This window comes from Phyllobates terribilis, unplaced genomic scaffold, assembly GCF_046119375.1.
Source record: "Phyllobates terribilis strain yellow unplaced genomic scaffold, ASM4611937v1 Scaffold_12__6_contigs__length_324123572, whole genome shotgun sequence".
In the NCBI taxonomy this organism is placed as follows: domain Eukaryota; kingdom Metazoa; phylum Chordata; class Amphibia; order Anura; family Dendrobatidae; genus Phyllobates; species Phyllobates terribilis.
In genome coordinates this window covers 96,301,496-96,315,289 of record NW_027362772.1, presented here as the reverse complement: position 1 = coordinate 96,315,289, position 13,794 = coordinate 96,301,496, and the positions used below count along the sequence as shown (strand labels likewise).

The window sequence follows — 13,794 nt, the reverse complement described above, 5'->3', positions numbered from 1 at the left end:
ACTTTGTTGAGGGGAGGGGGGGGGGGGTATTTAATTTTTTTGTGTTTTTTCTCTACACCGGAGGGATAACGCAGATCCCACCGCTGCCACTGATCGTCAGGACAATTACACAGTTGGCTGACGAGTGATGGATGAGGCTGCATTTTCGCTACGCTACTGACTTCCTCTTCATGTTGAATCCGTACCAAGGCGGGGCCAGTGACGCCAGCGCTGATTGGTCGCCGGGCACCAAATGTCATTCCACCGCACCAGAGCTCCGGGACTGCGAGTGCTGACACCGCGCCGGCACGGGAGGCCTAGTAGTGGACAACCCCTTTAAGCACCTGCCTGTAATGTTAAGGTTGTGGGTTCGAGACCTGGGGAAACTCACAGAACAAAAAAAAAATTTCAATTTTGTAATTGCTTATTATTTTTACTACTTTTATAGGAACAAAAAAATATATTTTTCTTCACCTCAGTATACAGGGACCATAGAAATACATTGTTATATATGAAATGTATCTCTATGGACATGCAGAATCTGCTTCTGGGTTCATTGCCTGCAATACAGGCCAAGATTACCAAATTCTCCTATCTACATCATAGTGGGCTGTGGCTCCTGGATAGAGCAACAGCCTGCAAACACGGAGATGGAGTTTTAGTCCCAGGAAGAAGGCCCAATCACAGGACGGGGAAGCAGTGAATATATAATTTAATTTATGCACTGAGCAGAGAGCAGCCCCACCCCCGAGGGAAGGGAGCTAGTGAGCGATGAAGTGAGTATAGAAGCTGTGACGGGACGGGTTGTGAGCTATGCTAGCTGCCACCACCAATCTTCTATACGAGCCGATTGGACACCCGTTACAGGTAGCGTATGGCTTCAGGGGTGCGATTTACAGAGAAAGAGGAACAGAGCTATTACATTTTATATAGTTAATCCAGAAAGAAAGGCAGTGTTTATAAAAAATATACAAAGATGATACTAAATTGGAACAAAACAATACGGTATATACAATTACATAAAATAAAAAGGGCTGATTGTGAAATGTGCTAGGTCTTTTAGAAGTTTATGAGATCCCCAACTTTCAGGATATCTTCTCCCCTGGAGGTCCCAGGCGAGAGATATTGTCATGTTCCTATTGCAATTTCAACCTTTCTATAGAGATTATTATTTATTTTATATAGCGCCAACATATTCCGCAGCGCTTTACAATTCAGACAATTTACTGACATTATCAGCACTGTCCCCATGGGGGCTCACAATCTATATTGCTTATCAGTATATCTTTGGAGTGTGGGAGGAAACTGGAGGAAACCCATGCAAACACGGGGAGAACATACAAACTCCTTGCAGATGTACTTGGGATTTGACCCCAGGACCCCAGTGCTGCAAGGCTGCAGTGCTAACCACTGAGCCACCGTGCTGCCCAGATGAAGCATGGCATGGATAACATCATCCATCTGACTGATATTAAGTTGGAGGCGTTCTGCCTGCAATACGGTGATGTGAGTGAATGCGTTCAGTTCGTCCCTTCGCTATGATGCCGAAAATATATCTCCCATAAATATCAAATCGATGCAAAACATCAATATTCATCACTGACCACTGGCTCCAGAAAGAGATAATTCCTTTGAACAGAGGAAACCCCTTTACTGCTCCGCCTCTGAGTATACGAATCCCAGGCTTGTTGGCTGGTTCTCATCAGATCCCCCTGTGGTAATTACCTGTTCATGGCAGGAGGTCATACTTCAATGGAGGTTGAAGTGTCAGCTCTTTCTCACTTCCACAGTTATAATTAATCCCATATATTCAATGTGAGGGTGATACGTCCCCTCTCTGGAGATGTCTTTATGGATTTAAATTTTCCTCTAGGACACATCCCCCATGGAAGACTGATTTACAGATCGTGTCTGAAGTCCATCTCCCCAGGTGACGTCCGGGACTTGTAGAACTGGGGAACTGGAAAGAGCGTGAAGGCCAACTCACTGCCGTCCAGCTGTCTGGTTGCGGTAGCTTCTTTTTAGTGAGGTCCATCAGAGACTTAGCAAGGCCACTAGAGTTGGAGATGAACTTCCTATAGTACCCTGTCGTACCTAAGGCTATGTTCACACGTTGCATTTTTTTTTTTCTGCAGGCAGAATCTGCTCTCTTGGCGGTAAAGAAGCCGCTTACAAAAAGCAGGTTTTGCTGCTTTTTAGTCAGGTTCATTTGTCTCTTGTGCATGCTGATAAAGTTTAGTGCCCCCCCCCCCCAAAAAAAAAAAAAAAAAACATGATCCCACTTACTGAGTTTTATGCACCAAAAACGCAGTAAAACCGGACACCTGCATTTTTTTTTTGCTGCATTTTTGCACTTACTCATTGTTTTCTACGGGTGAAAAAACGCTGAATAAAGACACATGCTGGAGTTTGCAAAAACGCATCAGTTTTCCAATTCAGTCATGAGATTTCTGAACTCTCATAGCTTTTGCTGGTAATGTAAAACGCAGCTTAAAATTAGCTTTAAAAAAAATGCATCAAAAAACGCAATGTGTGAACATAGCCTAAGAGGGACATTATCTGTTTCTTGGTCTTGGGGGTAAGTCAGATGGTGATAGCATCAACCTGGCTTCAGAGTTCCGCCACCCACCTGGTGACCGAGGTACTGCACCTCCGTCATGCCTATCTGACATTTTTTAGAGCACCATTGATTCCATATTGCTTTACATGTGAGGTTACATACAAATATAAATTACAATGAACAAACTAATAGTGACAGACAGGTACGGGGGGAGAGGACCCTGCCGCAGCGGACTTACATTTTAAAGTGTAAAGGAAAAGGAGACAGTAGGTTCAGGGGTCTCAGCATCTCCGGTGTTGGTGAGGCAGCAACTCTGGTGTTGGTGAGGCGGCAGCTCTGGTGTTGGTGAGGTGGCAGCTCTGATGATGATGAGGCAGCAACTCTGGTGTTGGTGAGGTGACAGCTCTAGTGATGGTGAGGCGGCAGCTCTGATGATGAGGCGGCAGCTCTGGTGTTGGTGAGGCAGCAGCTCTGGTGTTGGTGAGGCGGCGCTCCGGTGTTGGTGAGGCGACAGGTCTGGTGTTGGTGAGGTGGTGTTCCAGTGTTGGTGAGGCGACAGCTCTGGTGTTGGTGAGATGGCAGCTCTGGTGATGATGAGGCGGCAGCTCTGGTGTTTGTGAGATGGCAGCTCTGGTGATGATGAGGCGGCAGGTCTGGTGTTTGTGAGATGGCAGCTCTGTTGATGATGAGGTGGCAGCTCTGGTGTTGGTGAGGCAGCAGCTCTGATGATGATGAGGTGGCAGCTCTGGTGTTGGTAAGGCGACAGCTCTGGTGTTGGTGAGGCGAAAGCGCTGGTGTTGGTGAGGCGGCAGCTCTGGTGTTGGTGAGGTGGCAGCTCTGGTGATGGTGAGGCGGCAGCTCTGATGTTGGTGAGGCAGCAGCTCTGGTCTTGGTGAGGCGACAGCTCTGGTGTTGGTGAGGTGGCAGCTCTGGTGGTGATGAGGTGACAGCTCTGGTGTTGGTGAGGCGGCAGGTCTGGTGGTGGTGAGGTGGCAGCTCTGGTGTTGGTGAGGTGGCAGCCCTGGTGGTGGTAAGACAGCAGGTCTGGTGTTAGTGAGGCGGCAGCTCTGGTGTTGGTGGGCTGGCAGCTCTGGTGATGATGAGGTGGCAGCTCTGGTGTTGGTGAGGTGGCAGCTCTGGTGTTGGTGGGCTGGCTGCTCTGGTGATGATGAGGTGGCAGCTCTGGTGTTGGTAAGGCGACAGCTCTGGTATTGGTGAGGTGGCAGCTCTGGTGATGAGGTGACAGCTCTGGTGTTGGTGAGGCGGCAGCTCTGGTATTGGTGAGGTGGCAGCTCTGGTGGTGATGAGGTGGCAGCTCTGGTGGTGATGAGGCGGCAGGTCTGGTGGTGGTGAGGTGGCAGCTCTGGTGTTGATGGGCTGGCAGCTCTGGTGATGATGAGGTGGCAGCTCTGGTGTTGGTGAGGTGGCAGCTCTGGTGTTGGTGAGGTGGCAGCTCTGGTTTTGGTGGGCTGGCTGCTCTGGTGATGATGAGGTGGCAGCTCTGGTGTTGGTAAGGCGACAGCTCTGGTGTTGGTGAGGCGATAGCTCTGGTGTTGGTGAGGCGGCAGCTCTGGTGTTGGTAAGGTGGCAGCTCTGGTGTTGGTAAGGTGGCAGCTCTGGTGATGGTGAGGCGGCAGCTCTGGTGTTGGTGAGGCGGCAGCTCTGGTGTTGGTGAGGCAGCAGCTCTGGTGTTGGTGAGGCAGCAGCTCTGGTGTTGGTAGGGCGACAGCTTTGGTGTTGGTGAGGCGACAGCTCCTGTGATGTTGAGGTGGCAGCTCTGGTATTGGTGAGGCGGCAGCTCCGGTGTTGGTGAGGCGACAGCTCTGGTGTCGGTGAGGCAGCAGCTCTGGTGTTGGAGAGGCGACAGCTCTGGTGTTGGTGAGGTGGCAGCTCTGATGGTTGTGAGGTGACCGCTCCGGTGTTGGTGAGGCGGCAGCTCTGGTGATGATGAGGCGGCAACTCTGGTGTTGGTGAGGCGACATCTCTGGTGATGATGAGGAAGCAGATCTGGTGTTGGTGAGGCGACAGCTCTGGTGTTGGTGAGATGGCAGCTCTTGTGTTGGTGAGGCGGCAGCTCTGGTATTGATGAGGCAACAGCTCTGGTGTTGGTGAGGTGGCAGCTCTGGTGTTGGGGAGGCGACAGCTCTGGTGTTGGGGAGGCGACAGCTCTGGTGTTGGGGAGGTGGCAGCTCTGGTGGTTGTGAGGAGACAGCTCCGGTGTTGGTGAGGCGACAGCTTTGGTAATGATGAGGCGGCAGCTCTGGTGATGATGAGACGGCAACTCTGGTGTTGGTGAGGCGACAGCTCTGGTGATGATGAGGAAGCAGCTCTGGTGTTAGTGAGGCAGCAGATCTGGTGTTGGTGAGGCGGCAGCTCTGGTGGTGGTGAGGTGACAGCTCTGATGTTGGTGAGGCGGCAGCTCTGGTGGTGGTGAGGCGACAGCTCTGGTGTTGGTGAGGCAACAGCTCTGGTGTTGGTGAGGCAACAGCTCTGGTGTTGGTGAGGCAGCAGTTCTGATGTTGGTGAGGCGACAGCTCTGGTGTTGGTGAGGCGACAGCTCTGGTGTTGGTGATGCAGCAGCTCTTGTGCTGGTGAGGCGGCAGCTCTTGTGTTGGTGAGCTCTGGTGTTGGTGAGGCGACAGCTCTGGTGTTGGTGAGGTGGCAGCTCTGATGATGGTGAGGTGGCAGCTCTGGTGTTGGGGAGGCGACAGCTCTGGTGTTGGGGAGGCGGCAGCTCTGGTGGTGGTGAGGTGGCAGCTCTGCTGTTGGTGAGGCGACAGCTCTGGTGTTGGTGAGGCGACAGCTCTGCTGTTGGAGAGGCGACAGCTCTGCTGTTGGTGAGGAGACAGCTCTGCTGTTGGTGAGGAGACATCTCTGGTGTTGGTGAGTCGGCAGCTCTGGTGTTGGTGAGTCGGCAGCTCTGGTGTTGGTGAGTCGGCAGCTCTGGTGTTGGTGAGGCGACAGCTCTGGTGTTGGTGAGGAGACAGCTCTGGTGTTAGTGAGTCGGCAGCTCTGGTGTTAGTGAGTCGGCAGCTCTGGTGTTAGTGATGTAGCAACTCTGGTGTTGGTGGGGTGGCTGCTCCAGTGATGATGAGGAGGCAGCTCTGGTATTGGTGAGGCAGCAGGTCTGGTGTTGGTGAGGGGACCGCTCTGGTGTTGGTGAGATTGGCTGCTCTGGTGTTGGTGAAGCGGTAGCTATGGTGTTGGGAAGGCGGCAGCTCTGGTGTTGGGAAGGCGATAGCTCTGGTGTTGGTGAGGTGGCAGCTCTGGTGGTGGTGAGGTGACAGCTCCGGTGTTGGTGAGGCGGCAGCTCTGGGGTTGGTGAGGCGACAGCTCTTGTGATGATGAGGTAGCAACTCTGGTGTTGGGGGGTGGCTGCTTCGGTGATGATGAGGAGGCAGCTCTGGTGTTGGTGAGGCAGCAGGTCTGGTGCTGGTGAGGCGACAGCTCTGGTGTTGGTGAGGCGACAGCTCTGGTGTTGGTGAGGCAGCAGCTCTGGTGTTGGTGAGGCAGCAGCTCTGGTGTTGGTGAGGCAGCAGCTCTGGTGTTGGTGAGGCAGCAGCTCTGGTGTTGGTGAGGCAGCAGCTCTGGTGTTGGTGAGGCAGCAGCTCTGGTGTTGGTGAGGCAGCAGCTCTGGTGTTGGTGAGGCAGCAACTCTGGTGTTGGTGAGGCAGCAGCTCTGGTGTTGGTGAGGCAGCAGCTCTGGTGTTGGTGAGGCAGCTGCATGTCATTGCAGGCTGTAAGCTGTTCTGAAGAGATGGGTTTTCAAGCTCCACTTGAAAGTTTCGAATGTGGTGGATAATCGGACGTGTTGGGCCACAAAATTCTACAGGATGGGGAATACTTGGTGTGAAGACCCGGGGTCTTCCGTGAGTGTAACACTACTCAGACAACACAGGGTGAGGGTAAAACAGTGTGGTAATACTTTATTGAAACACCAAACAGACAATAAACACATAGAGCAGTCCCTGCAAATACCCAAGATGGTGCAACATTACCCAGTCTCACCCTTCCGCTCCGCCCACCTGGGATAGAACAGCTGCGACTTTGGGACTTCCAGGGCCGACTACCTCAACCAGTGGCCCCCCGCTTCTGGCAGGCCCCCACAGACAGAAGGTAGTGGCAAGCTTAGGAAGCTAGCAGTCCATCGAGGTAAAAGGCCAGGAGACCCAAGGGTCCCACCCTGGACTATCTGAGAGTTTCCATGGGGCCAGATGACTGGCGGGTCCCAATCTGGCTTCTCTGAATGTCTCCATGGGTTCCAGGCGACCGGTGGGTCCCTCCTGGCAACCCCAACAACATATCCATGGGGCCAGGTGACTTCATCGTCCCAACCTGGTCTCCCCAAATGTATCCATGGGCTCTCTGATGGTTAAATGGAGCAGATCCATATCTTTCCAGTCAGGGCTATATACCCTTAGACTAGAATCATGTAGAATCCAAATCTGTGTCTCTTTGGGTAAAGCCATACTACCAAGCTGATGGTGTGAAGAGAGTCTGAGTGTCCTCTTGCTTCTCCTTGATTATCTGTCCCAAGTCTCACTGCTACAGAAACACATGTCCTTTTAAGTACACAACCACAGGTTGGGGAGGAAGGGCAGCCTCATGTCTCATTGTTTGAGCATTTAATAAATTTGCTTAGTTTGTCTTGTGAGTCAATAAGCCACAGGGTCAACAAAGGTTATTCAATTTACATAGTGGGCTCTTTAAATTAACATTCGGGATTATTCAAACAATAGTCTGTGTAAATAAAGTATGTCTGGCATAATTACGATTTTACACTGTATCGTCACACTTGGGAGAAGTCTTGGAGGCGATTGGGTGAGGAACATATGATTGTGGAGGACAGAAGGAGGTCTTGGGAGGACCGAAGATTATGTGGTGGGAAATATTGGGAGATTAGTTCAGAGATATATGGGGGAGACAAACCAGCGCCCTAGAAACGCCTTAGCACCTGCCCCAGGTGTTCCTCCCAGGTGGGACTGAAGACAGCAATGTCGTCTAGATAATAGACAGCAAACCTCTCTAGTCCCTCGAGCATCTGGTTGACTATTCGCTGGAAAGTGGCAGGAGCATTTCTCATGCCAAAGGGCATGACGCGGGATTCATACAGTCCGAATGGGGTGATGAAGGCGGACTTCTCCTGTGCCTCCAGCCTCGACTCAGGTCCATGATTATCAAGTACCAGGCACCGCCTAAGCCATCCATCAGCTCATCGATGCGTGGCATTGGGTAAGCATCAAGGGCTGTGATGGCATTTAGCCTCCTGTAATTCACACAGAAACGGGTTGTCCAATCCTTTATCGGGACCAGGACTAAAGGTGAGGCCCACAATATTTTGGATCACCCCCAGGCATAACATTTTGTCTTTCTCCCTTTTGATGTCCGTTTGCACCTCTAGGGAGACACAGTATGCAGGTTGGCGGACTGGGGGGTGACTCTCTGTGTCCACCAGGTGGATGGCTAGCTGCGTCTTCCCTGGTACACCCCTGAAGATGGTCAGGTAAAGCAGGAACACCTCCCACAGCTGGGACCTCCGGTCCATGGAGGAATGTAATTGCTACATGAGCAGTATTGTCCCAGGTAAAAATAAACACTGAGTCCAATCCTCAAAACTGGGAACAGAATCCTCGCAGGGACCGTGCAAGTTTTTAGTGACAGGGATGATTGCTAAAACCAGATCACTAATGATCTATATCCCACCGCTGCCACCAAATTGTCAGGGGGCGCCCCTCCGCTGCCTCCAATCATCAGGAGAATTAAACAATTGACTGACGAGTGATGGACGAGGCCGCGTCTGCTTCCACTACTAGGCCGGTTATTGGGGAACTAACAGTGAGCGTATGGTATATACGCCTCCAATTCCAACGCATGGAACATACATACATATATATATATACTCTAGTACGGTCACTGCCAGCTCAGCAATAACAAACGTAACCACTAGCTGCCGACACCAATCGTTTATACAGGCCAATTGGACACCCGTTACAGGTAGCGTATAGTTTCAGGGGTGCTATTTACAGAGCAAGAGGAACAGAGATATTACATTTTTTATAATTAATCTGGAAAGATAGGCAGTGTTTATAAAAAATATACAAAGCTGTTACAAAGTGGGTACAAAACAATACAATATATACAATTACATAAAGGGGATAAAAAGAGAAAAATAGTAAAGTTGTGTCACGGAAAAGGCTCAGAGCTTAGCGGAGGGGGGTTCTACTTTTGGGAAGACGGACAGAACCACAGCAAGCTGTACCTTCCAGGAATGACAAAAATCCAAAACCCAAACTCTGTTTTTATTAATCAAGTTTGCGCCCTCATACCACCCCTTGGTGAGCTCATGTGCGGGCTGATTGTGGGATGTCCTAGATCTTTTAGCAGATTACGAGAGCCCCAACTTTCAGGATATCTTCACCCTTGGAGGTCCCAGGTGGGAGATATCTTGGTTATGTTTCCTATCTCGGTTTTACCATTCAATATACATGAAACATGGCATGGATAGCATCATCGATATTAAGTTGGAGGTATGTGGCCGGCCTTACAGTGATGTGAGTGAATTCGTTATGTTCATCCCTTCACTACGATGATGAAAATATATCTCCCATAAATATCAGATCAATTTAAAACCCCAATATTCCTATATGGACCCCATAGACAAAACAGAACAGTCCTTTGATCAGAGGAAGCCCTATCCCAGGTACTTCTCCGCCTCTGCGTAAACAGTTCTCAGACTTGCTGTCTTCTTCTCAAAGTATTTCTTTGATGTAATTACCTTGTCACTACAGGGGCTCCTACTTCACTAGAGGTTGAAGTGTCAGATCTCTGTCTTCCTCTACTTTAATTAGTTTTCTCTTTCTCACTGATAGTTCCATATATTCACTGTGCGGTTTATATGTCCTCTCTCTGCAGATGTCTTATTGAACTTTTCTCTTTAAGGGTCAGATTTAAAGATTTACAACTTTTTTTTTTTATTACTTTTTCCTTTATTTCTTGAGCCGCCCCGCACTCGTGATGTCTTGTTACACGTCTCCTACATCCCAGTGCTGCGAATCTCAGGATGAAGCACAGACCTGCTCCGACGCGATTTGCTTTATCTTCCTATGAGAACTGATGAACCGGAAGTGAAGCCGGCGCGTTGCAGGACTTTGCTCTGCCCTCAGGAGAGAACAGTGAAACGCATCGGCGCGGGCCTGTGCTTTACCGCGCCCCATGAGGGGACCGGCCAGCGACTGTTTCTTCTCCTGTGGAGGCGCTGGAGTTGACATACGTTTGTCATCGGCTGCTGCGCTCTGCATAGGCAGTAAATGAAGCGATGGCGACTGTGGAGGTCCGGCGGGAGGGCTGCACATAAATCACCGCTGTAATCCTGAGAGGAAAGACAGGGACCTGCGGGCAGCGTGGCCCCAAATATCGAAAACACACTTAATTGTATAATAATTGTCACATTTTTTGCACTTTTCGGATTAAGCTCATGGCTGGGGGGCCGGAAAGCGGTACAGCGAGGGGTCGAGGTGGGATCCCGGTTACGCACTGGACTGGCGGGAGGTTACGGACTGTGCAGTCTATGGTCGGGATTCTGGGTGCAGCTTTGGCTGTGACCGGAGCAGAGGTCGCAGCTCACTAATTATTGATCTACTTAGTAGATTCTACTAGATCACTATTAATGATCAGCCAGGGGGTCATGTGACGGTGCTTCCTCCGCGCATGCGCCTCCCTGCCATGCTGTCAGTGTCCCTCAGGTCGGCTCCGCGGTTGGTCTCGGTGCTCCGTTCTGCATTCATGTCTCGGTCTCCCCCCACCGCTCCGCCGCCGCCTCCTCCGCTCCCCAGCACCGTCCTGGGCACCATGGAGTTCGGGCGCCGGATGGACCCTGCGGACAGCGGGGCGGCGGTGAGAGAGTTCCTGAGACGCGGCCACGACGAGCTGGACACCGCCTTCATGTACGCGGACGGGGAGACTGAGCGGGTGCTAGGGCAGCTCGGCCTCGGTGCGGGAGGTAAGAACAGACGCTTCCGGGATTGCTGCGGGTCAAGCCTCACTCTCATGCTCCTAACAACCAATCAAGTAACGGGCGTGGGCGGGGCTTAGCGTCAAAACGAGGCTTGGGGCGTGATTGACAGCTGGGGTTTAAAACGCAGGCCCCATGTTTTACACATGTGATGACGCCTCAGGGGCCCTGGCAGTATTCGGTTAATGGAGATGTCAGGAGCATTCCTGGATACATGGATGCCCCTGTCATCTGATGGTGTCCGCCGTTATACCTAAAAGAGAGACTCCATTAATGCAGGTGACTGCAAGGTTACAACTGTAACAGACCCTCAGCTGTGGGAATGGTTAGGACTGTATAACATTTCTGCATCTAAGAATAAAGATGTTTCCACCTTTTCTTCAGTGAAGATGGCGACTAAAGCCAACCCCTGGGGAGAGCACACGCTGAGGGCGGAGAGCGTGCGGCGGCAGCTGGAGACCTCGCTGGAGCGGATGCACCTGCCCAGCGTCCAGCTCTTCTACCTCCATGCCCCCGACCACCAGACCCCAGTGGAGGAGACGCTGGCCGCCTGCCAGGAGCTGCACCAGGAGGTAATGCAAGGAAAGGCCGCTGCCGTCCCCCATGCTTTATACTGAAGCGTTGCTTGTGCAGTACAGATGACCTGCTAATGTCATTCTCCAGATCAGTTTGATTATGGCTGGATCACACCTGAATCAGATTTTTAATTGTGGCTTTAAAAAAAAAAAAAAAAAAAGTTAATTTTAATGAGAGGAGCGGCAAACAGCAATTTTTTGTCCACCGCATTGAAGAAGGAACAGGATTCGTGATTGTGCCCCCATTCTATTTTCTTTATAGGGAAAGTTCAAGGAGCTGGGACTGTCCAACTACTCGTCCTGGGAGGTGATGGAGATTTACTGCATCTGCAAACAGAGGAACTGGGTGCTGCCGACCGTCTACCAGGTGCTCGATGGGTTAAATGGAATAAGTCCATGCAGATTACTGACGGCAATGCTAAAACGTTTCATAGGAAGAAAATATTGTATTCACACTGTGCAGCAAATTCTCTAGAATCTATATATTCACTCACTAGAATCTACTTATTACACTCAAGAGCTGCACTCACTATTCTGCTGGTGCAGTCACCGTGTACATACATTACATTACTGATCCTGAGTTACATCCTGTATTATACTCCAGAGCTGCACTCATTATTCTGCTGGTGCAGTCACTGTGTACATACATTACATTACTGATCCTGAGTTACATCCTGTATTATTCTCCAGAGCTGCACTCACTATTAAGCCATGCAGAATAGTGAGTGCAGCTCTGGAGTACAGGATGTCCCTGTATAACGACCATTTCTCCCTCCAGGGAATGTATAACGCCACCACGCGGCAGGTGGAGGTGGAGCTGCTTCCCTGCCTGCGGCAGCTCGGTATCCGGTTCTACGCCTATAATCCGCTGGCGGGTGAGTGCCGGTCTCTGTCTCTGTAGACAGTCGGTACCAGGACGCGGTGATATCAGGCAGTCGCCTCCTTGGTGATGGGGGGGGGGAGGAGGCTGATATTTGTGATGCAAGCTCTGCAGCACTGGGGTCTTCTCTCTTACAGGGGGGCTTCTGACCGGCAAGTACAAATATGAGGACAAGGACAATGAGCAGACGCCCTCCAGGTTTTTTGGGAACACTTGGGCGGAGGTCTACAGGAACAGGTCAGCACTGTGCACATATGGGGGGGACGAGGCAGTGATTGCTGGATTGTCACTATTGGGGTCTCTTGCAGATACTGGAAGAAGCATCACTTCGATGCTATAGACGTGGTGCAGACGGCGCTGCAGGAGGCGTACGGTGCGGACAGACCCAGCCTGACGGCTGCTGCGCTCCGCTGGATCTACCACCACTCTAAACTACAGGTACATGCACCTTCTGCAAGAGGGGATTATGGTCTGTGGAGGACACAGCAGCACAGAGTGTTTCAGTATTTTTTTCTTTTCAGGGGAGTCAGGGCGATGCTGTGATCATGGGGATGTCCAGTACAGCGCAGCTGGTGCAGAACCTGGACGGGGCCGCGGGCGGACCCCTGCTCCCGCCTGTGGTCACCGCCTTTGATGAAGCCTGGAATCTGGTCGCCCACGACTGCCCAAACTATTTCCGCTAAAACGTTTCAGAGGACGAATCTTTTATATTGTGATTTCTACTTAATTGCTGCACCAGACGCCTGTAAAATGATTTCCTAAATAAAATCTGATGTTGGATTCTTCACTACTGGGGCAAAAGGATTGTGTACACATAGGGAAGCCCCTCGTCCCCTGCATGGATGAAAGGTAACAGCGCGCTCCTGTAATGCACCCCATCTCCCTATATTATTATTCTCTATGGGAATTCTCTCCATCCAAAATGGTTCATGTGCAAAACTGCACTTGAGGGCCTAAACAGAGCGGAGGCCATACATGTGCACCTCCGCTCCTTTCAGGACGGGGCTGCAGTGCCCTAGGATCGCTGGGGGTCCCGACTATCAGTAGGTTATTCCCTAACTGTAAAACTTACCCTCTTGGGAATAGCTCTTAAATTAAATCTGCACAAAGTGTTAAATCCATATAATCCAGTTTATTACAGTCCATGCATCACACACTACCCACCAATGACTTATGTATGGAGGGTGCCGCAGGTACCAATGTCCGCTGGCTCCTCAGTCCTGGTGGTTTGGGGCTGCCCCCTCCGTGCACAGTAGGGGGATTCCTGAGTGTAATGTCTGCAGATGGAGTGGTCCTACCTGCAGCACGCGGGGTCTGCTAAAACACAGTAACGCCTCCGTTCCCCTGGAACATTAAGTCTTTGCACTGGAGATTCATCTCTTCCTATACTGTAGTCGGCATGTACGTGGGGGCGACCATTACTCTGCTTCTTCTTCCTCGTCATCATCATCATCATCCATCTCGTCTCCCTCTGCAAATTGCTGGAATTCTCCGGTCTCTGACACCCACATGGATTTTATGGACACTTTGAATTCTGCCATTTGATACCCAAAAAGTTTCTTAAAAAAAAAAAAAAAAATCTGCATCAAATACGGGACCACCGTGAAGGCACTGATCAGTGTGCGCTGCGTCTTATACCCACCAGGGTCCGCGCCTGCTCCGGTGTCAGGGTGTCGCCCTCCTTACACACCTCGTAGTCGGACAGAAGGGTCACCACTCCTAAAAGGGAAACAGATATAAGTCGGTTCGGGGATTTCTGCTGCCTGATCGGCACGTGATTATGATTGAG

General features: G+C 51.0%; 2 protein-coding genes across 2 annotated transcripts in view; one reads left to right on the top strand and one right to left on the bottom strand.

The window, feature by feature from the left end:
* Window positions 1-10,208: 10,208 nt before the first annotated feature.
* Window positions 10,209-12,792, top strand: AKR7A2 (aldo-keto reductase family 7 member A2). Its single transcript, XM_073656199.1, has 7 exons — window positions 10,209-10,538; window positions 10,935-11,122; window positions 11,388-11,492; window positions 11,904-12,000; window positions 12,143-12,242; window positions 12,314-12,443; window positions 12,527-12,792. Exons 1-7 carry the CDS (start codon window positions 10,247-10,249, stop codon window positions 12,686-12,688), a joined length of 1,074 nt encoding a protein of 357 aa, XP_073512300.1. The 5' UTR covers window positions 10,209-10,246; the 3' UTR covers window positions 12,689-12,792.
* A 468-nt stretch (window positions 12,793-13,260) lies between these two features.
* MRTO4 (MRT4 homolog, ribosome maturation factor) overlaps window positions 13,261-13,794 on the bottom strand; it is a 29,229-nt gene continuing 28,695 nt past the window's right edge. The window contains exons 7-8 of the mRNA XM_073656198.1: window positions 13,648-13,724; window positions 13,261-13,564 (exon numbers count right to left, since the gene is read on the bottom strand). Of these exons, the coding sequence (XP_073512299.1) occupies window positions 13,424-13,564; window positions 13,648-13,724 (218 nt within the window). The 3' untranslated portion in view covers window positions 13,261-13,423. The remainder of the gene's footprint in view (window positions 13,565-13,647; window positions 13,725-13,794) is intronic.